At 36.5% G+C, this 24,596-nt stretch overlaps 1 protein-coding gene across 1 annotated transcript; it reads right to left on the bottom strand.

Moving 5' to 3' along the window:
- On the bottom strand, positions 1-23,579 carry LOC111594523 (protein single-minded). The gene is made up of 9 exons (XM_023307853.2): positions 23,379-23,579; positions 9,702-9,896; positions 7,637-7,806; positions 7,326-7,427; positions 7,081-7,248; positions 6,819-7,018; positions 4,684-4,790; positions 3,569-4,595; positions 1-127 (listed from the first exon to the last, which is right to left on the bottom strand). The coding sequence occupies exons 1-9, from the start codon at positions 23,389-23,391 to the stop codon at positions 1-3; spliced, it is 2,109 nt and encodes a 702-aa protein (XP_023163621.2). The 5' UTR covers positions 23,392-23,579.
- Positions 23,580-24,596: the final 1,017 nt, after the last annotated feature.

Genomic DNA, 24,596 nt, shown 5'->3' with positions numbered 1-24,596 from the left:
TTAAACATTTATGTAATAGGCTTGAAATTTTCCATTTGGCAGCCACAAAAGCTGGTCAAATGTGTGCCATGCTCCAGGCATATCCTGCCACCAGCGTATCCTGGCCAGCTGCAGCACCTGCTGCAACCTAGCGAGCATTAAAAATTTAAATCGCTTACCATTTCCGTGCCCAACCGCAATGATGCTTGAGCAGCTTTGCCCAGGACGCTCGGCCTTGGTCATTGCGGTACGCTTAGAGATGGAAGTCAGCGCATGGCGCAGACAAGTTTAAAAGGCAATTGAACCAAGTCTTAAATAATTAATAATAATATTATTAATAATATATAAATATTATATGAAAATATGAATATTTAAATATATTTGAAATGTGACTTGAAAATACTTTTAATATATTAATTATCGAATAAATTATTTTTATTAATTTATTTAAATATTTAAACATATATATTTTTTAGTTAAATATAAATTTAAATTTTATATAAAAGTTTTAATTTTACTTATAATATATATTATTATATAATAATTTTAAATTTTACTTTAATATCTGGTTTGCTTAAGCTAAAATCAAAATATTGAAAATCTAATTTAAAATAATATGTTTATACTTTTTTTTATACTTTTTCTTAGTACAAATTTCTTCTTTTTAGTGCTACTTTAGTACTTACTTGTTTAGTACATGTACTAAAAATCAAATTTGCAAAACCCAGTTAACAGCTGTTGTGAAGCTGCTCGTAAAAATCAACAATCTGTTTGTAAAAACGCGTTGGGATCGAAGCAAAATAAAAGCCAAAAATCGGGTCAAGCATTTAGCTGGCTTTTTTGTATCCTTCTTTTTATGTTAACTGAAACCGATGCGTCATCATAACAAACGAAATTGTTGGCGTTAGAAATGAATTGGGAATGAAAAATAAAAACAAAAATAGCGTTGCCAGCTCGTTAACAGAGTTTTTAGAGCAAATATGCAGTTTGGACGTTTTGGAACGCATTCAGCCATATTTAACTGTCATTTGCAAGAGACGAAAATAAACTTATAAAATGTTTAATGACTATTTTAGTATAGCAGATTCGTGTTAGAAACGTATGGCTGTGCCATATCTAAGGCCCGTTTGTCGTATTTAATTTAAGTGTAGTTCTTTTGGGGGCAGCTGCTGCATTTATTTAAAATGCGTTGCTTGTCGGGCAACTGGGCACGTAGAGTCCGACACGAATTTTAAATTAAAATACTTTGCACTTGCACTTGCGTTTAAGACCAAAATTAGGTTTTTGCATTTCTGAAATTGTGCACTCGAATGCTACTCAAAATGGCGCAACTTTCGTTATTAAAGTGCATCTCGGTTTCCACTGCTGTCCGGCGATGCCAGAAGGCCAAAAAGAAATGAGCAAAAAGGCACAGCAAAGCATACACAAACACACACACACATTGGAACTGAGGAGTAGCGTTGCCAGAGCTGAAACAACTCCCACGTCTATTTTTAGTACACTTTTCTAGCGTTTTGTTTTTGCATTCATTTTTTCTTGTTTTTTTCATTTTTAATATGACTTCTTTACCCAGAAGCTGGGCCGAGGCGAAAGTCTGCAAGTTGCGGTTTGGTTGCACTTAAATTATTGCATTAAGGCAAAGTCCTTGAGCAATGGCAGGAGCAGCCAAGTTTTTTTGGTGGGTGGGCCGGTGGGAGGCATTGCAATTAAATAATTTGCGGTCTATGCGAGTAAAACTTTTGCGAAAAGCTAACAGAAATAAGTTAGTAATAAGTCAAAGTGAGGCACAAATTGCAGCAAGTCGCCTTTTGTGCTCTGTGGCAATTGAAAAACGACAATTAGCCTCTACCAAAAGAGGTCAGTCAGCCCTTTTATCTGCAGATAACATATCTCTTCCCTCTTGCTCTGCCTTTATCGCTCTCTCTCTCTCACTCTCACTGGCTCACAAATAGCCGGCAATAAATCAATGACACTCACATAGGGCCATAGACAGCAGGCAATACGCACAGGACACAGCACAACGACACGTACAAGGACTAAAATGTTTGCTTTGCATTTGACCAAAATGCCAAAATGACCAAACAAAACCAAAGAAACAAAAAAGATTAACTAAACACGAAGTTTGGCTTCAACATGTGCTCTAAATTAAAACTTAAATTATTTTTAATTATTTACATTACTTAACAAACAAATGATGCATATGCAGCATGTATATAAATGCCAGAGTATCGAATCAAATACATAATTTAAATCTTGAAGGCTAAATTTCATTAAATATAAATGTGAAAAGCAGTTGGCTGTTACAGCGCCATCTACGTGTTATTTTAATTGCCAGGCTGCCAGATTGGTTAAAAAAGAAGCTTAGTCAGATATTTCCTTAAGGATAGATGTAAAAGGCACATTTTCTGGTATTCGCTATGGCGCCATCTATGAATCATTTTATTCTGCTAGGCTGCCAGACTACTGATAAAAGTTAAAATTCCGTAAACATTTATCAAATCGACTAAAAGCTTGGCTCCTGCAGAAATAAACTTAAAAAACTGACGACAAATGTTTACAAATTAAATGTAAAAAATTTATATTATTACATATTTATTACATCTCATTTTAAATCTTGCGAGTGAAAATTGTGCAAATGTAAAATATATAAATAATTTTTTTTTATTGTTCACCCACATAATAATTTGTTTATTCAAATTAGAAAATTTTACGTTTACAATTAATATTACATTTACAATTATTTACGCGGCTTATGAAGATCATCATCATAACAGATATTAATGTAAATGAAGAACGCTGCTTGCTTTATTTACACATTAACGCTTATATTATATATATATATATATATATATATATATATATATATATATATATATATATATATATATAATTGTTTTTACAGTAATTTTTGTATGTATATATATATATGTATGTGGTAAGTACATAAGTTAATTTGTATGAACAGCTTATAGCTAAGATCTTATAAGTACAATTTTTGTTTATATATAATTTGTATTTGCATTTGTTAACAATTTTTTTTTCTTAGTTTCAAACAAATGTGTCGAAGGTTAATAATATTTAATAAATAGATTTTTGCAGTTGAAATTATGCTGAAGATAGAGAGGGAAAGGCTTTTGCTGCGTGGCTCTGCCACATGTGACAAACTTTAAGAACTGAACTAAAACGCAGAGATGCATTAAGAATAGACGATATATCGAAGGGTTCAACATATCGATAACATTGCAACAACACTTGACTCGTCAAAAACAAATGAACAGGCAACAACAACTGCGGCTAATGCACAAAATCGTTTGGTATATAATGCTGCGGCTCAACGATCACGCTCGTATAGTGGGGCGTGGCAGCAATTGTTGCTGCTGCAGCATTGACGCTCTTAAAGCTTTCAGCAAAGTCGCTTACAACTCGCTGGTGTTGCTGTTGCTGCTGCTGTTGCTGATGCAAGCCATATTGCTGCTGCTGAGGTTGGTATTGCTGCTGCGTATGTTGCTGCTGTGTAAGTTGCTGCTGCGTAAGTTGCTGCTGTGGATGTTGCTGCTGTACATGCAACCGCTGCTGCTGTTGTTGTTGCATATGTTGCTGCTCCATCAAATGCTGCTGTTGCTGTTGCTGCTGCTGCGAACTGTTGTCGGAGAAATAGCTCAGCTCGAAATTGTGACTCAGATCACTGTAAGTGGTCTGCGAGGGCGAGGTGCCGTTCACAATGGACGCATTGCCCGTGGACAGCTGACGATCGCTTTCCGAGCTGCTCGAACAGCTGTTCGAGTTGGCCGAGAAGGGACGCATCATGGACGTAGCCACATCCACGGTCGCATCATAGTCATAATAATAATGATTGTTGTTATTGTAGTAGAGGCTGCCCGTTGTCGTATCCGGATATTGCATTTCCGTTGAGTAAACGCCGGATGACGACGCCGATGCACTGGACCCGCTGCCGCCGGCACTAGAGGCGGTCCCACCACCCGCACTACTACTAGAGCTAACCACCAGATCGTTCAGTGGCGGATAAAGCTGTGTGTAGCTAAGGCTATCGTGATCCATGCTGCCCGCCTGCTGTTGCAGCTGGGCATGTTGCTGATGCCACACGCTGTTGCTGTTGTTATTGTTGTTGTTGCTATTGCTGTTGCTGTTGTTATTGTTGCTGCTACTGTTGGTGTTGGTGTTGACGGGCGTAACTGCATTGGGCGGCTGCGGCAGCACCGCCAACGGCAGCTCCGGCTCAAAGTACGGATCCAGCTTGGGACTAACGCTCAGCGTAGGCGTGCTCGAAGCTGGATGTTGCTGCTGCTGCTGTTGCTGCTGTGGTGCAACACAGACGTTGACAGCTGCTGCCGAGGCGCTGGCTGCTGCTGCGGCCACTGCCGCCGCCTGAGCAGCCGGAGAGATGGGCTCACGTTTGATGACGCCCGTTTGGATCTCGTTGAGCACCAAGTCTTTGACCTCTCTCTCGCTGAGCACATAGTTGACGCTCACGATGAAGACCTCGCGGGAGGAGCGCGAATTGTGCACCAATGTGGCATACGACTGCACCCACACCCAGCCGCCGCCTTTGGTCAGGAAGCGATAGTATTTGGTGGTTACTTGTCCTTTGTACAGCACTAAAGAGTGTGGAAGAGAGGGAGAGGGGGAGCGAGGTGTTGTACCGTTAGCTTAGTGCACAAGGCTTAACTGTTATTGTTTTCTTACGGATTTGATGGGAGCAGCGCATGGCCATGATATCCGCGGCATGGATGTACTGATAGAGCGTCTTCTCGATAAGGTCCTGCGGCTCGTAGCCGGTTAGCTGCGATACGCTGCAAGTAAATAAATAATAAAAACAATTGAAAAAATAAACCTAAGTTGAGGTTATGTACACAGGCACCATTGAGGTTATGTACTCAACGGATTTTTATTTTTATACGCTTGCTGAGTGAGCGAGCAAGCAAGCTGTGAGACATAGCAGGGAATTCCCACTGAGCTGTTAGGTATCTCAGTATATTACATAGATCTATAAATATTGTATATTATTTTGTATATATTTTGTTAGTAAAACTTATTTAAAAAAAATAAAATTAAATTACTAAAAATATATATATTTATATATTTCTATATATATATATTTTTATCTTATTGAAAGCTTATAAAAAGCTCTAATATATACGAGAATATGGAATCGAGAATTTTGGAATTTTTTTTTATAAATAATTTTTATTTATTCCTGAATATTTATTTTATTCTTATTAAAGTGATTCCAATTAAATATTATACTTTCCAGCCACTTCAAAAAATAATTGTTTGTGTTCTTGTTCAACTTTTGCATATATATATATACGATATATATGCAGAATTCTTTCTAAATGCCTTTGTAGGGTAATCAAATATCGTCGTATAGTTCGTTAACAATACTTTCTCTTATTTTTTTATTGAAACAAATGTTGTTGTTGTTGTTGTGTGTGTCGGTCGGTTTACTTTTGTCAACTTCAATTCAATTATGCAGCAAAAACAACAGCTAGCTTACACAGAGCGAAAAAAAGGGCTGTTTCACACTTTGGGGTTGCACCACATCCTGCTACCGGGCGTGTAACAGAGAGAGAGAGAACGAGACAGCGACAGAGCATTGCTGCCGCGCCTCATGGCAACATCATGAGGGTAATTGAGTGACAATAATGTCAGACAAAGTGGTCTGGTTGGAGGGCAGCTGGTTTTGCTGGTCGTTGGTTGCTGCTTGGTGGCTGTGCCATATAGGCAAAGGCACTTAAAGGCAACCGCCTTCTGCGTGGACTGCCCCGCCCCCTCGTTCACACAGCTCCCCCTGCTTTTTGGAGCAGCGCACACAAAGCAAAATCAAGCTCAAGAGGGAAATGATTTGTTTTCCTTTTTTGCCAGAGCGGGGGAGTCTCGTCTTGCGTTTCGTCATTTCTTTTTGTTATATTTCTTTCGTTTTTTTCATTTGCCGTTATCTTTTTGGGGGGTTGTGTTGTTTTTTATATATACGTACATTTAACAGATTCCTTTTCTTTTGCTTTTCTTTTTTGTTGCCTCTCTGTTGCGACCCGTTTAAATATTTGTCTAGTGTTCCCACTGCTCTAAGCGAAATTGAGCCTTTTTTATGGCGATGGCAACATACAGCGCGAGCTTTAATTTTCCGAAGTCCCTTTTCCATTGTTTACGATCGGGTTTCGTTTTTCACAAAATGTTGCATGTGTCTGTCTAACAAATTTTCACATCATATGATCTGACATAATTATTTGCAGTGCTTTAAAAATTAATTAAGTATACGATCTATCTGATATGGTCACCCTAATCAATATTTTAATTGAGTTTAACAAATTATTCAAGTTGTTTTTTGACCCCATTTAAAGCACTTCTATAATATGGTTGTCTAATTAAAAAGTACTTCTGCTGTATGGTCACCCTAATTATTAGTTTAACTGTGAAAATATTAACTAGTGGAACAGTTTAGTAATAACAAAAGTGTGTGAAAATAAGATAAACTCATAAAGAAGTTTTTCTTATATTATGGTCACCCTAATTAGTTTGTAATATATGAAAATATTAATTATAGGACCAGTTTAATAATATCCATAGTCTGTTATAATAAAATAAACTCATAAAGAATTTATTATGTTTGGTAGGGTCACCCTAATTAGTGTGTATGTAATATATATATTAATATTAACTATTCTACATTCTACTAATATGAATAGTCTGCTGTAGACAAATTATATCATTATGGTCACCCTAATCATTAATCATATTTCTTCTGCCATTATGGTCATCTTAATTTAGACTTAACGCAATTTTTAATAGATTTCTCGCTAATTTTCAAGAGCTCAACTTACCGTGCATCGAAAAAGATGAGCTTCATATCAAGTTTGGCTCGGAACATGAACATGTTCTGATGCAGTTTGATCTCCGTGATGGCAGATGAAGGCAGCGAGTGACCGACGGCAACCAGGCCCAGATTCTGTATCAGACTGCCCTGGCCATCGCCGCAGTCCGGATAAATGCGCGCCTTCAAGTAGCCGGAGCAGTGTATCACCTGTGTAAATATACCCCATAATTAGCAAAGATCTATAGAGGCATATACTGGGCGTAACTCACCTTAAAGCCGGAGGTTGTGAGGCCCGCATTGCGCTTGGCCAAAACACATTTCATGCGCAGGAAGAAGGTCTTCTCGATCTCGATCGTATGCGAGCCACGATCGTGGCCATAAGCCGACGGATGCTGCACGCCATTCGGGCTGCCAATAGGCGTGTGCGTCTGGGCGAGCTGCGGGGAGTGGAAAAATGCAGTCTGAGTATGAGTAAGACGTAATAGAGACAAAGATTGAGAGACGATCTACTCACTGGATGCTGATGCATGTGCGGGTGCAGGGACAGAATGGCGCTCATCTCATCCTGATCGTAGCTATGAATATACTCAAATATGGAGTTGCCCGTCAGCTCGACCTAATGGAAAAGGAAATCCAAATGAAATTAATGCCAGTTGCTCGCTTGCTGAGTGCCAATTAGTGAGCACGGGGTATGCAAATTCCGCGCCATTTGATGCCTGCCCCTTGACTTGCAAATGGCAGTTGCAAGTGGCGCTGGGCCCAGAAAGGGCCATTCGCCAGCTAAATTTATGCGCATAAATCAGGCAAATGATGCCCAACACCCACCTGACTGAGACCCAAATGCACCGAGGCCGTCTCTGAGATGTACATGATTTTGCCATCAGGTGCCACCACAAAGATGAAACCATCCAGCGTCTGCAGCAGATGCGAGCCCAGCTCCTTGATGATTGCGCCACGCTGCATCGCCGGTGAGGAGCCCCAAGCTTCACCGAGACCTGCAAAACAAGCAAATAAATTGTGTATAAGACATAAAGTATAAGACTTGCAGTGTAAGAAGTGTTATATGTGTAGAATAAGACACGTAGTATAAGACATTCAATATAAGACATATTATATTAAGACATATTAAACAGAAGACATGTAGTATAAGGCATGTACTATAAGACATGTAGTATAAGACATTTAATATAGGACATTCTATATAAGACATGTAGTATAAGACATTTAATATAGGACATTCTATATAAGACATGTAGTATAAGACATTTAATATAGGACATTCTATATAAGACATGTAGTATAAGACATTTAATATGAGATAAGCTATATAAGACTTGAAGTATAAGACATGTAGTATAAGGCATGTAGTATAAGACATGTAGTATACGGTATGTAGTATAAGACATGTAGTAAAAGACATGTAGTATAAGACATGTAGCATAAGACATGTAGTATAAGACATGTATTATAATACTTTCATTACAAGACATGTAATATAAGAGCTGTAGCATAAGACATGCAATATAATAAATACTGTATAAGACATGCAGTATAAGACATTTAATATAATACATGTAATATAACAAATGTAGTATAAGACATATAGTATAAGGCATGTAATATGAGACATTTAGTATAAGAAATTCTATATAAGGCATATTGTATGAGACATTCAATATAAGACATGTAGTCTAAGAATTTATTTCAAATATATTGAAATCAACTTTTAAGCTTCGATAGAAATTTACAACCAGCTTGTAAATTTGCCATGTAGACTTTGAAGTGAACATACATTAAGTTCTCAGAATGCCAAACTTTTGGCAGCTCATTCATTTACTGCACTAAATTGTGTGGCCTGTGCCAAGTTTCCCATGGCCTAGGCTGAGCGCAGACTGTCAACTAAATCAGCAGCCGACACACGGCCAGACAAGGAACTCCCCTCTGCCACTGCCGCAAGGAGCATTCAGCTAACCTGCCCACAGTTGACGTCTAAATATTATTCCCAATTAAAGTCATCAGCACCGTAGGTGGCCCATTCACAGCCCACACGAACTGACGCCCCGAATGGGATATGCCCAGGCGATATACGATATGCATTGCAGTCTCATGTCATCTACTCGTTGTTCCCGTTTGCTGTTGTTGTTGTTGTTGTTGTAGTGGTCTCATTGTGCGCGCACTTCCTTGCGCGTTGTTTGTTGCCTATTATTAAAATAATTATTTCAATAAAGCAGAGCATAAAAAAACAGAAAAGCACAAAACGCTGCGCACAATGGAACAACAAAGCAACAACAGCAACAACAACGCCCTTAACTTGAGCCTGTTGTGCAACCCTCGTAGTCAGCACAAAATCTCACACACACACACACACCCACCCACACACACTGATAGCTGCCACCCAGCGCCAACCACTGGGCATCCAGTTCCAGTGAACGTCTCGTCGCTCTCTCGCTGCTCTGTGCTCGTTGCTCGGAGCTCGGAGCTCGCTGCTCTTTGAGTGGAAACAACAGGCCGCCATTGTGTTTTTCCGACTTCCCCCAAGCCCACCCCACCCCACTCAAGCCAGCTTGTTTATTGTCTGCGCATTGTTCGAGTGGTTTTTCCTTTAAGCATATGCTTTAAGCAAACAACGCCTTTTAAACTTGAAAATGTGTCGTCGTCGTTGTTAAATTAACAAAGGCAGTATCCTGCTGTGTCCTGTCTAACTGTGTGTGTGTGTGTGCTAGCTTAATGAGCGTGTCGGCCGCGTGGCTGTCACCAGGATTCCTTATGCCTCATTTGACGTAATTCACACACGACGAGCACAAGATGAAAAGCCAAGCGAATTCAATTGAACCAATTGGCATTTGGTGGTGCGCACTTTGGCCATTCGCTAACTTGTTGGCCCACTTACCATCGGGAAAGACTTGGCGCATTTTCAAATAGGATGTGGTCAAACGTATGACGGACGCCTTGTCCAGCTGGGACGTTATCGCCGCCGGCAGTGGCAATAATTTGGCCAATTCACAAAATTCCGTATTCTCCTTTTCACGACGCGTGCGTGCAGCATTTTTGCTTTTCTCCTTCATGGCACACGTTTTGGCTATATCTGCAAAAAGAAAATCGTGAAAACTGACTTAGTTCAGGCGCATTACAAGCTCTTAACGATTATATGGTATGGACTATTGCAATAAAAGTAAAGCTTGCTCATGTAGCGAAGCAGTGGCAGATGAGTTTGAATTAATGGAGAACAATTTTCATCTTTGGCAAAAGTGCTTAAAATATAATTATAGAACTCATGGAAGAGTGCGAAGATATTCTTAAAATTATAGTAAGCCTGCTGATAATAGACATAATTTTAAAACAGTTTAGATCGACTCTTTAATGCTTTTTGAGGCTACAAAAAGAAGCAAAAATATTGAGAAATCGAATTTACTAATTATATAATTTTTATATATATATATATATTATATATAACTATACTATAAATACAGTAATCCAGCTCTAAATATAATTTTTTTTAAAATATATTTTTTTTAAATCATTTAATATTATCTGCCAATGGACTTATCTCATGAGCAATATGACCAAACCTCTGCATATCTATCTGAATATCAATTTCCCAAGTCTGTAGCTTCAGTAAGAAAAGCTTACCCAATCAGGCAATACTCACTTCTAGCACTATATCAAATTAATCATTAAAGAGCTTTAACGTATTCGAGTTTAACTCGTCTTTAAGAAGACTTAACTAGATTACTCATTTTGACTCTTAAAAAACTCTCTAACTTTGCTATAAACACTATACAACATCAGTCACATTTGCAAAGGTATTCCTTGCTGCTATAAACTAACTGTATATATTTATTACAAAATTACCCAAAGTCAAAAACCTACATTACATCTGCAAAGCTCAACTTAAGATTCCCTCAAGATTCTAACACAAATTCCCAGTCACACAAACCATGTAATCTGCTCTCGTAGCAGTCCTTGCGCACACGACGATGGTTCGTCATTATGTAGAAGTTACGTTATCTTTCACAATACTGGAATATCCTTATTATAACTGTATTTTTGTCTCGAGCACTTGCTCGTCGCACGACGATCACCTGTTTGCAACTGAGCGCACTTCGTCCTGTGCAGTCAGTTTTAAGTTGGCCAGTGTCTACCTGCTCTAAACTATAGCAGCCATTGGTCAGCTAGAGGCAGCACAAACAGGTAATAGCCATGTGCTGGCTAACAGGCCAATTGACTTTTTGGCCATGTTACCAATTTTCCATTGATCCTCAATGGCAAACGGAAGTAGTGTCTAAGTGTGTGTGTGTGTGTGTGCAACAGGTTGACAGCATTTTTGACTTTTATACATAATGTACAAAACCCATTTTTGCCAATAACAAAACAGCCCTTAGCCTGCTCTGTCTGTGTGGACAGTTTCTGTGCTTCTTTTTTTTGGCCCGAATTTTGTGCGCTGCCTTCTTTGCCATTGATAAAATAGTTTGGAACGTGATTTTGGCGCAGTTTTTGGCAAATATGCAGCGCATAGCTCCTGCTGTTTCACACACACATATATCTAGCTGTATATATATATATGTTTATATATTGGCTATTTAGCAGCAGGAATTGCAAGAATTCGCACGTAATTACAAGTTTATTGACATAGGTCACGTAGCTGCAACAGTGACAAAAACCTAACCTGAATGAAACATATGTATATATATATATATATATCTAAGTGAATGTCTGCTGAAAGTCTGGCGTGATAAACAACTTTTGCTCAGAGTAACTTTAATGTGCAGAATACAACAAAAAAAAACATAAGTAAATGGAACATTTGTCAAAAGTCGCTCAGCTGCTGGGATGCTGTTCCGGAGTCTGTGCATCCGCCACGCTCACGCGAGGTATATACAACTACGGGAGCAACAGATTTGCTAAATGATCATAATCCTAAAGAGCTACGCGCCGCTAATCCGCAACTCAAATGTGACAACATGCGCGTCTGAAGTGCCGCCGAGGTCGTTCATATCCGGCGTGCTGCTGCCGCTGCTGCTGCTGCTGCTTCTTCTACTCACTAAACTGCTGCCACAGGGCAGTTTTATCTGAATTGCCATTGTATCGCGGCTAGCAGTTAGCTAATGATAGTTTATGTAGCCTAAGTGGGTCACAATGGCAAAGGATATGCATGCATATGTATGGACAGCTCATAGATTCCATGTAGAATATGGACACAATTTTATCATGGCCATAAAAACGAGCGGAAATTAGACAAATTCCCATAAAACACAGAATCAAGCAGCTTTGCAAATTAATAAACATAAGTACATAAATATATACGTATATGCCAGTCAGAGCACATTAAATATGCACAATAATATGAATTGATTGGAAGATTGAGGGGAAAATTTAATGTCCAAGACACTGAAGAAAAGATACTCTTCTTAATTATATCATTCAACTCAAATATCAGAAGAAATGGCAAAGAAATGAAAATATTAAAAAAGCTAAGGCTTAGAAAATAATTCATTATAATAATAAATAAAAAAAAATATATTAAATAAAAAATTTTAAAGTAGAGCTCTAAAAATATATAAATAAAAATGGATTTATTTATAAAAAATGTTTAAATTTAGAATTCTATGAACAGCACGTTTATAACATTATTGTATGCAACCAAATATTTGAATAGAAAATAAATATTTTGAATAATTTTATGGAATTATAATATATAATGGAAATAATAATAACTTTTGTTTGGCACTTAAAAAAAATTCAAAATAAAAATTTTCTCACTCAAACTTAATTCTAATCAGTTTCTTATATTCTAAAATGTAGAAGCTATTGTAAATAATAGAGTACTATAAATATGTAATTAAAAAAAAAAAAATTAAAGAAACAAAAAATTTAAAAATATTTTGTAATATTTTAATTTTATATTATAATCTAATTAAAAATAATTTCTAAATAAAAAAAAACTGTTTACAAAGTTTTAGATGTACATAAAAACAAAAAACCTTGTTGAGAACATATTAGGTAACAAAAAATATAAAAAAAAAGAAAGTATATGAGAAAAATACTATATATACAATATAACATATTGAGTAAATATTTGAAATTACTGTTATACATAAAACATGTTTTCTACATTTTTATTTATTTTTTATGTATATTTCTTAAGACCTAAATTTTTTATATTTATGTATTTTAATGCATAACATTTTTAAATTTTATTTGTTATGAATTGTTTATCATTGCATTTTTTATTTATTTCATTGAGTTTTTTATTTATTTAATTTCCTCTTAATATATGTCTATAATTTATTAAGATTTATTTTTATAACTTTTTGCACCTAAGTTTTTACTCGTTATATATTTTAATTATTTTTAATTTAAATTTCATTTATTTTTAAAATTTTATTTATTTTGTTCTTATTGCTAAACTTTAACTATTTTTATTTTTTAAGGCCTTTTCAAATCTACTGAAAATTCAATTTAACTTCAATTTTTTCCAGTATTTTCCAGAGCAATAAGAAACTCTACAGCATAGCTGCCTACACATTACTACAAAGTTATGGCACTCTTTACTGGGAAAGAGCATAAAACTAACAAACAGAGATGCGGAGTTGCGGAGTCGCTGCTTAGCCATAGCTTGACCTTAATCTGGTTAAAGGCAAATGCCTGAAGCCAAAATAAATAGAAAAGTTTTAAAAATAAACCAAAAATGTGCGCACTGAACTTGAAATAGCAAATAGGGAAATAGAGAAAGAGTTAGAGAGAGTGAGAGAAAGGGAACAGACAGAGTGAGAGTCGCTTAGGTAAAAACACTGCAAAAAGCCGATGGACAAAGATTCCCACGCTGCCAAAAAATCTCAATATAGTATAGACTATATAGATATGGACATATATGTAAATGCTATGTGTGTGTGTGTAGCAAAAGCAGCCATAAAGCAATTAACGGCACATTGAATGCTGCTGCGCTGTGCTGCTGCTAATGTGGGTGTTGCGGCTGCGCACTGCATGCGGCATGCGACAGGTAATGTGCCACGACGAACCTATATACACTGACCATATATATAGATATATTTGCTAAAGATCTGTATGAAGTCTAAGCAATTCCCACGCTCATGTCTGACGGGTATTTCCAATGGACCAATTGATAAAGCGGGAAAAAACGCGCAGCACATGCCGAGGGCATTGCTCATTAAGTGTGAGAAACTGAGCGACTGATAGACTTTTGCAGGTAGGGTATATGCACAGATTCCCACACAGCAGCCGTGGCAGCAGCAGCAGCAGCAGCAGCAGCAGGTCCTGCATATACTGCGCTATCAGGTGATGGAAAATTCAACATACGTTTTAAATGTGCGTAACATATGACATTGCCATAAAGGATAACGGATAAGACATATATACAGTGCCTGCTGGCAGTGTTTGCCATTGCCAAACTGAATCAACCCCAAACCAACAAGCAAACTCCCTCTCCCACTCGCCCCTCCCGCTCCACACTCCTCTTCCTCCCCCCACACACTTGCGTTTTTCCGTTGTTTTTTCCAACGCACATGAAGTTTTATCTTGAAACAACAGCCAACATCCCGTTTTGGCAGCAGGGACTGGGCGCGTGTGAGCTGCGCAAAAATTTTAATGCTCGGGCCGCGCTTAATTTTCGGATTATAACCCGTAAAGTAAACAGCGAACGCATTGTCCTTAGCCAGCCAGCAGCCAGCAGCCAGTATCCGGCAGCCAGGACGACTGCACATTAACCCAATTTCAATATGCTTTTTGATTTGTTTGCCCGCCACTTTAACATTATCAAACAGCGGTTTAGGCTGTGGGCGTGGCAGCAGGGTGTGTGCCTTTTAATTGCCAGCAATAACAAGAAACGACGGCCATAACAAAAACAATAACAACAACATCGAGGCGTTTGCATTTGATTTAAGTTTGCCCAAATCCCAAATTCAAATCCGCTAATTGCATCGAGTTTTTGTTGTAGTTTGGGTTTAGGGCATTTCTGTTGGCCTCCCACTCAACGTTTGGGCTATAAGAACGGCGTATTGATGCGCATAATTTTGTCATATATATGCTTTGTATATATATATTTGATCTATATAAGGAGAAATCAGATACACAAATATTAACTCCAAAGTTTTTAGAACTTCGCAGGCAAAGAGAGTTTTGAAGTGTTTTTAGTGCTTAAATGTGGAGTTCTTGTTGCTATGAGCCTTATAAAGTTGTAGATTGTCTTAAGAGAATCTTAAGCTTAGCATTTTGAGTGAAGGTTCCTATGTGAGCTATATTATTATTTACTTAGTAGCTTGATCCACAAGAAGCTTTGGGCCAGGCTGCTTGGTGTACTAATGGGTTAAGTATTGGATATACATAGGACTTCAAAATATCCTACTTCAGATCGAAAGCAATGCTATATTCATATAAAACTTTATTGTAAATGATCAAAAATATAATATGTTTTTAAAGCTTTAATACATAAATTATAGATGTAAATAAAATAAAGTTGTGGAAAGGAAACTTAAAAACAAGAATAGTTGCAATCGTCAAAAAATTGTCAAAAAATACAACTAAATAATTTTAGCTTATATTTAAAATATTTGTTGCCAATTTCTAAAAATTTATCAAGCCATCTTCAAAGAGGTCAACAAAAGCTGGCTCTCAAAATTTTTTAATTTTTTTTTTTTTAAATATCATTTTTTAGGTTAATTTGTCGAAAAACTCAAACCCAAACAACTTGTCAAATTTGTAGGTTTTTCGCTGCTTTGGCATCTTCTATATCGTCTACTGATTTGCTACGCCTTCAGTAAGCCGCGCTATTAGACCTTTATACTCATATATAAAATGCAGCTAGACGAATATATATTTGAAATTGCAAGTCTAGAGCTTCAACAACAATACAAAACTAATATACTCACATCACTTAATGAGCGAGTATAAATGTCATATTATATCTATATAAACCAAATAACTGCAATTGCTTTCATCGTTGAAAAACTCTTTCAATTGAATATAAATTTCAATTGAAAATTCGACAAATAACATAATATTTAGCATTAAGGATCTGCAGACCACACGTTCACCAGTTTTGCAATCAAAATAGCCGAATTAATGCAAGTAAATAATGCGCCCAAAACATGTTGCGAAACACAAACAAAGCTGTCTAAATGCGTGCATTTGGCACTTGGAATAGCCGAGTGGAGAAGCTTAAATATATTAAATATTGGCAAACAGCACAAATACCATGTTGCAGCAAACGAGTCTCTAAAAACATAAATAACAGATTTCAATGTTTAACTCCAGCATGGCAAATGCAATAACAAATAGAGCGAAAGAGATAGCACTAAAGTGCAGCAAGCCATGAATATTGAAACGTTATGAGAACACAGGTCAACAAAATACAGTATTGAGTAAGCCAGAATTAGACTATAAATTTGTGAATAAATTTTTGAATCTAAATTTAAAAGTTAGAGTGAGAGCGGTAGAGTTGGTATAAAATACAATTAATCATATCTGAATAATTTAAAAAAAAATTTTTTTAATTTAAAAAATATTTAAAAGTAAAGAAATCATATTTTCGCATGGTCTTTGTGAGATTAGAACGTTAGGAAAATCAATTCTGCACGAAAATAGATTTTTCCAATGCACATTTTAGTTACAAAGAAACCAACTTAAAAAATAAGCCATATACAAGAATAATCTATCCTTATAATAGATCAACAAAAACCTAATGAAATCAGTTAATAAAAGATTATAATAGATATATATAGATTATAATTTCTGATCGATTTGCCGAGCAGATCAAGAATAAACAAATTGGAAATACTTCTATAACAAACTTGTCTACGATATGCCACGCCCCCCAGTATGGACTAACTTTAAAGTAGCTTAGCTAAAAGTTGAATTGATTTGACTTGTCGAGAAGGTCAAGTATATAGCTTTAGCACTAAACAAGCTATCAAGCTATGGAAGACACAGTTTTCTGCGATTTGCCATGCCTCAGCTCTATAAGCTTAAATACCTCAAATATACCAACTTAACATCAATGAAAATCTGACATGATCTTACAACATTTTAGTTTCAGTTTCATCAAAAACATAAATCATGTTGCCCAGTGTAATCAGGCTGCAGCAACAACATATTATGCATTACAATATTTGTGAAAATAGCAACAAAAAAAGTATAGAAAAAATTGAAAATAATTATGCATGTATTTGTATATTATTTGTATTTGTATTTGTATTTGCTGAGCAAACATGCAGTTCACTGAGGCGTTCCAAATGCGAAAGTAAACTTTCAAATGAAATAAAAAGCAACAACAAGAGCAACAAGAACAGTAATAACAACAATGGCAATGGGCAACAGCAACAAATACGGCAGCAAAATGTGTACCAGGGAGCAGCCGCCCAGCAGTCCAGCTATAAATACGGAAAATCTCGAAAATATCACGTAAAATCGATCAACAATACAAACTTGCAAACCAAATGGCCATTGGATAGCAACCAGTCTTAGTTGCCCGACAGAACGACAGTCCGACAGTCCGACATTCCAGCAGACCGCTTGCCCTGGCTGCCATGCGAGCCCGGCAAATCAAACAAGTCAAGCGCTGGGCGCAAAGGGGCTACCGTCCGTCCACCAAGGGTCAAATCGATAACCATAATTTTATAGCATTGCTCTGTGCATACAGCCAAAGGCTGCTGTGCATTGTGACCCCTCTCTCTCTCTCTCTGTCTACTCATGTCTGTTAACACACACTCTTGCTCTCTCCCTCTCTCTGTCTCTTTTTCGCTGTGTGCTATGTCCGGCCTCACCTACGCGTAAATAACCAAACACCTCCATTATCACTTACAGCGCGGCAGACGCATTGTTCGTTTGTTGTTTTTGTTGTCAGTACGTGATGTTCCCTATAAATTTGAATTTGATTTTGAATTTGCTCTAAAACAGCAGCAGCAACACAAATAACAAAAATAAAAACAATAATAACAAAACAGCTGCGAGTCGGGTATGCACGACGGGCAAATGAATTGTAGCGGAAATGGAACTGGCTTGAACATAGCTCTAGCTAGTATAGAAAACTATACTCTCTTAATATATAATATATATATAAATATAATATAATATATGCATAAATAAATGCTCATTCTTCTTCTTCTTCAAAAAGCCCATACAATATATATATAGCGTATTCTTGAGCAATTTCAATATATATTTAGGTTAAGCTGTTTACAAAATATGTGCAAAATATGCTATGAACTTTTAGACTCTTAAAATTTTCTAAATAATTTTGCAAGCTATATAAAAAAAATCTATCTTTATAGACAAATAAGCTTTATGTGAGTCTACTTAATAAATTTTATAACAATAACTTTAAAAGTTTTCGAGTTAAGGCTCAAAAACAGATTTAGAAAATGCATTTAAAATATTTTTTTTTTTTGTTATCAATCAAATACTTTTGCAGCGAGATAAGTTTACATACGTATCAAAATAACAAAAGTCATATAAGAAAATAGTTAGCACTTATAGGCTCTCAAATCCAGGTATTACTACAGAGTGAAAAACCTGACTAGATCGACTCGTACATAAATAGTATAGTTCTTCCATACATCAACTGCCCTCTACACAGAGTTCATCAGCATCAAAATACCCAGCTTCAAATAGTACAGGGTATAAAATAATAATAATAATACAATCGAGCGTGTTTGGTGTGACTCGACTACCGCACTGATGGCGAACACTGAACAAATACGAGAAATTCAAGAGTGGAAAACAGGTAAATAGGTAAACATCGAAGAGACCAACAACAGCATCAAAGTGTAAATATGCTACACATTGAGTTGGTAAATATTAACACAAATATGTATAACTCACGGCAAAGCTCTGGATATTAAAATGGAACTTAAGACCCAATCTAAGCAATGAGCTCAACTTTGGTCCAGCTATAGACTGTCAAGTAATAATGCTTATTGAATAGATATTATATTGTAAAAGTCTTAAAATATAGTATAGTAAAATAGAATATAAATTCCTCATGCAAAGTATTTTGTTAAAATTTATTATAAAATTATTTTCATACAACTTCTCTAGAATAAGGCTCCTGTATTTGGATGAAAATGCTACGGTCTGGTATACATATGTATATATATTTATATATACAAAATTTCAATTCAACGTATATATGAAATGTGAATACTAAAAACCTTATAAAGCATCGTGAGGTACGCATTTTTGACTCTTTGAATTGAGATTTAGACCCAAGATACAATTATATTATGTAAAAGTTCTTAATATAGTAAATTATATTTTTTTAAAAGTTTTCTTAATATTTAAAAAATAATATATTAATAAATAAATAATTCAGCGTATATCATATAATATTTCATGATCAATTTTCAACATTTTAAAACTTATGCACTTTTGTTTCCAATACTTTCAGTTTTTTAATAGTAGAGTAAAATAAAAAAATTAGACGAAAATTATAAACAATTCAAAAATTAATTTAAAGTTAAGAAATAACCTCAATTGATTATATTAAATAATAATAATAAATAAATAATAATAAATAATAAATAATAATAAATGTTAAATAAATCTGGCTTTAGACTTAACCTTGAGAGATATTTGTCTGTCATGGAAACAGGCACATAGATGCCTAATCAGATTATTAAATTTATCTGAAAACAAATCAGTTTATAATATTTATCTATTAAACATTTAATTTTAATATAATTTTCTCTTAAAACAAATCAAATTACAGTTGGAAAAAGATTGAAAAATTGTTCGCATTAATTGCGTCTTACATTTTATGATATGGGCAACTGCAACAGCCGTTGCATCAGTGAATGTGCAACAGAACAGCAGAACAAATGCAACAAAAGCAACAGCTACAACAACTAAAGCAACAACAACAATAGCAACTTGAACTCAGTCGTAGAATGAAACAAAAATATGGTTGAAAAAAATCAATACAAAGTCACGTTTAAGAGAAAATCACGTTTCATTAGATACCTACACCATATACTATACATACATATATATATATATATATATATATATGTATATATACGTATACCTTGCACATGCCCTCACACATACTCACACACACGCAACACACTTAAATTCCATTTGTTGCTACAATTTCGTTTTATGTAAGCGCAAACTATTTCACTAAAAATAAAGCCAAGAGCAGACGCCATTTTAAATAGCTCCGCTTCGATGCAGCAATCCCTATAAATATGGTACTTTTCTAACTATATCGCTGCATGTTTACCTTGAAATTTACGACAAGGCTGACATTTTGTGGGGCGGATCTATCCAAATATAGAAGACACCGCAACTGCGGTGCCTAAAGGTAATTAAGAGTCTCCTCAATGATGGAGGATTGTTGTTGTTGTTCCCCCAACATAAGATCACTTAATGCTGGGCAATAAGTTGCTCTTCCAAAATGGTGTTGACAATTTGAGTATATTTTTGGCTTACACAGCAGATTAGTGAAGGTTTTTATGGCATTGCCTCGCTGCAAAGCGAGTCTTAAGCATAAAACTCTTGCGGAGCTTATGATTTATGAAATATTATTAATCTGTTGGATTATAGAAGAAGTGAGTTTGTAGCGACAAAAAAACATGAAGATTGTCAGAGATGTTTTCCCAAAAATATATATGAAAACAATATTTTATAGGAGATTATTTATTAAAAAAGTAATTTATGGAAAACTAAATTAGAGTAAGACTTAATAACTTAAATAAAACTAAATTAGAGTAAGACTTAATAACTTAAATAAAACTCTAGTATAGCAAAAGAATCAAATAAGAGTTCTCTAATTGACACTACTCAGCTAATAGATACCCTAGTATCTAGATACTACTTTTCGAAATTTCTGTAAACCCTCTAGGAGTAACCAAACAAAGTTGCCAAACGGGTTAACAAGTCATAAAGTATAAAAGACTTACTTAAACAACATAAATTTAACTTCGAGTTCATGTAGATGGGAAAAATTATGAAATTTTTGAAAAAAAAAAATTGTATCTGTGATATATAACTATATATCATGATCTAGATGTCAGACTTCAAGTCAAGCTCTTATACTTTTCAAGATAGACGCATCAGACGGACGACGAAAGCAAAACAATGTACAAAAGGACTTCATACAAAATTCATCTGACAGATTGAATCCATAAACTTTTAGAGAATGATAGAGACTATCAAAATTGTCAAGATCAACTCGCGGTTCGACTGAAACAAATCGATAAATACAAGAGGTTTTTGATACATATGAAGACTTATGTAAATAGATATATTTTTAGACATTTTGGGCGCTACCATGACTTTATCTGTCTATTGCATACCTTTAAAAATATGCACTGAATTCGGTATATAATAAAATAAATTTTAAATATTTTTAAACTTAACAATTACACATTAAACATTAATCTGAGACTAATTAATTTATTTCGCTAAACTAATTAACTTTAGAGTAGTATAGAGCATAAATAGGGCTGCTGATGTTCTTAATAATGTCGTAATTAGGAAGCAAACATTAAAAACTGAACTAAAAAGCAACTAAGTTTTAAATACAACATGAATGTGAAAGGAAGTCACGAAGTCCTACTCGAGTTGATAGTTTAGAAAATGTTAAAACAAAAAACTCTATATAAATGTACATATATCCATGGCGAACAGCAAAATTACAGCATTAAGCGGATTTCGACACAAGAAGTCAAACACGCACACTAACGTGAAACTTACACACACACACAACACACTCACACACACATACAATCCCCCAGACGAATCTCAGTTGATACATCCGAAATGTGGGAGACAAAAGTTAAAAGCATAAATTCTAACAGTCCAAAAAAACACAACAACGAGCACAGGAAGCAGCAGCAGAGCCAACAACAACAGCAACAAGCACCATAAGCTATACAACAACAAAAGACAACAAGGGGAAGACAGAAACAAAAAAAAAGAAAATGGTGTCTCCGCCAGGTAACATTAGAAAGATATTAGGGCCGCCGTACGGTTCATTCACCGACCATTGCAATACGGCTGCGCTGCTGCTGCTGCCGCTGCCGCCGCTGCTGCTGTAACAGGAAAAAAACTGGTTTTCAAATACAAACGCAAACGCAAACACACACACACAGGCTGGCCACCCTCTGTGCATTCAGAGTAACAACAACAGCTGCGAGCGCTCAGTGAGTGCGAGCGAGAGCGGGCGAGTGCAAAGCATTACACAAATACGAACAAACTGGCAACAACATCTCATTGGCTGTCTCGGCGTGTTTAATGCGCCACGAGCATACAAACAACGCACACAAACATAGCGCGAGACCTGGAACGACAAACTGGAACTGGAAATGCTGTGCGTGTGTGAGTATATATATATATATGTGTGTGTGTGTGTGTGCTTGTGCGTGTGTATTGTATCTCGCGGGCCAGCTTGTGTATTTGTATCGCGTCTGTTGTCGTTGCCACCGCTCCGCCCACACACACAGGCGCATAATTGTTGTGTGCACGTCTGGCAACGCCTTAATAATTGTTATTTGAGTTTCATTTTGTTGCCGCGGCTGCTAGTTGTGTTTGTGTGTGTGTGTATTTTACACTCCATTAGCAAGCATTTCGTGCATTGGAGTGTTTAGCTTTCTCTTTCAGCCCTTTTTGGCCAAAAAGATTCTCAGTTGATGATTTATGTGCGTGTCTATCTGTGTGTGTGTGTGTGTGTGTGTATATATGTTTTTGGGGGCGTATGGCAACTCTTCCGGCCGCGTGCGCTTCTCAAAATTCAATGTCAGTTCCACGTGCATATGTATTGGCATGCGTATGTGCTTGAATGTCTTCTTCTATACACTTGGCCGCCATTTTTTTTATTTTTTTATTATTACTTGCAATTTACGCACAACCAAATCTTAAGTACGCGCTCGTAAAGTTTATGATTATTACATTTTTGACTCTTTTAACTGTTTTTCTCTTTTTTTATGTGCAGCATAAAAATGTTAATGAATTTCTTGTAAAATATGTTTGATTGTAAAATTAAATGATACAATTTTATTGAGTTGCAATTGCAACAAACAAAAATAGATCAAAAATTGCCAACAAATTGGTTTGTGCGGCAAACATTTATTCAAGGTCACGCACGAAATGTGAATGTCCTTGCCGATAGTTCGATAGTTTCTGACAGCTGAATGGTTTATGCCCCACTGTAGGGCACGTCAACAATTTTTTGCACAACTCTCTAAGCTCGCTGCATGCCTTATTTTCGTAATTCAATATTTCGCAATTAAAATCGCACTCTGCAGCAGCAGCAAAAACAACAGCAGCAAGAGCTGGCGACAGGCGCATGTCCAGAACGAGCTCTGTGCCGCAGCCAGTAGCAGCAACAGCCTCGTGCCCCAAGCACTTGGTCGTGTGGCCAGACAAAACAAATCAAAATTTTACGGGGGAGTGTCAGCAGAAATACAACAAAAAAATACGTTTTAACCAGAAAAAAAAACACACACACACACACAGTCACATACATTGTCTGCCGCGACACTGCAAAAACAAACAGTTGCAGCTGCAAGCTTTTAGCTGCCTTTTAGTTAGGGTATGCACAAGGGTTAATTACTTTTTGGATCCATCTCAGAGGCAAAGTGATTGAGCTGAAGGCTGCATTGCACGCTGTGCAATGATTTTAATATTGTTTTTTTAGTTTTTAAGTTTTTTTTTGAGTGTATTACGTTAAAGGCGCGCGCGCACACTGGCACTGCTCACTGGAACCGAACCGAGCGAACGAACCGAACGAACTCTCGCGCCCTCTGCTGCGACTGCTTCGTTCTAAACTAAACTAAGTTAAGCGACGCGCGCTGCACTTGCCGCTGCATTTCGGAGCTGAGCTCAACTGAGCTGAGCTGAGCTTTGCCGTCGCTGCCGCTGCCGCAGCCGCTGCTCCGCTTTTGATTGGCTTTCGAGCATTTTCAATGTCGCCAACAATGTCAACTGCACTGCGAGTGCGCGGGGGCTGGCGGCGCTCTGCTAGGTAAATAAACAATACTTTCGACGCGACCGTGACTTGTGCGCAGCTTGCAAAAAAAAAAGAAACGAAAAGAAATGAAATAAAATAAATGAAAAGAAATGAACCGAAAAGTGAGAAAAACGCTTGACATTTCACTGGAAACTGCTGCGCTTTCTTCTTACGTCGACTTCGACTTCGACTTCGACTTTCTTTTGTCGCTGTGCTGATCTAGGCAGAACAGAAGGCGAAACTCAAAGTTATTTAAGACATTGCGAGTTGACCCCTGAAACAGACACACCAAAAGAAAAAACACCCGAACAGATAAGCTGCTAAAACAAAAACAATAATAAACTATTATACTTGAATCAGCTTTTTGAAGTTTTTATGCACCTATCACAAATGGTAGGAAGTATAGGGTATGTTAAGTTTGTGTTTAGGTGAGGCAAAGGACTTCCAGCAGTAAGAAATAGAAGGGTCTAATTCTAACAGCTTGGACTGTGCATGGATCATCAGTCACTCCATCAGTCAACAAATTAGTCCAAGAGAGCTAACTAGCTCATTCCCTCAATGATTTCAACACGCCCTCAGTCAAGCAGTCCCTCTCTTAAATGGTCATTCAGTCTGTCACTCAATCATACAGTAAATGCAGTCAGTCAATCATTAGGTGGATTCAGTCAATCAGTCTGTCAGTCAATCATACAGTAAATTCGATCACTCAATTGTTAAGTGGATTCAATCATTCAGTAAATTAAATTAGTCCACTCACTGATTGACTGATGAAATGAACTGAATAATTGTCTGACTGAATCAATCATTCCTTCAGTCATAAAT

The sequence above is a fragment of the Drosophila hydei genome, unplaced genomic scaffold (assembly GCF_003285905.1).
Source record: "Drosophila hydei strain 15085-1641.00,03,60 unplaced genomic scaffold, DhydRS2 tig00008119-arrow-pilon, whole genome shotgun sequence".
Classification (NCBI taxonomy): Eukaryota; Metazoa; Arthropoda; class Insecta; order Diptera; family Drosophilidae; genus Drosophila; species Drosophila hydei.
Note: the sequence above shows the minus strand (reverse complement) of the source record. Positions and strands in the feature narration are given on the sequence as shown.

Excerpts from the sequence above, each read along its gene's own strand:
- LOC111594523 (XM_023307853.2), bottom strand. Across the intron at positions 7,428-7,636 it reads TGCATTTGGGTCTCAGTCAG|GTCGAGCTGACGGGCAACTC; the intron begins GTGGGTGTTGGG and ends CTTTTCCATTAG. Across the intron at positions 7,249-7,325 it reads CGCACATGCATCAGCATCCA|CTCGCCCAGACGCACACGCC; the intron begins GTGAGTAGATCG and ends CACTCCCCGCAG.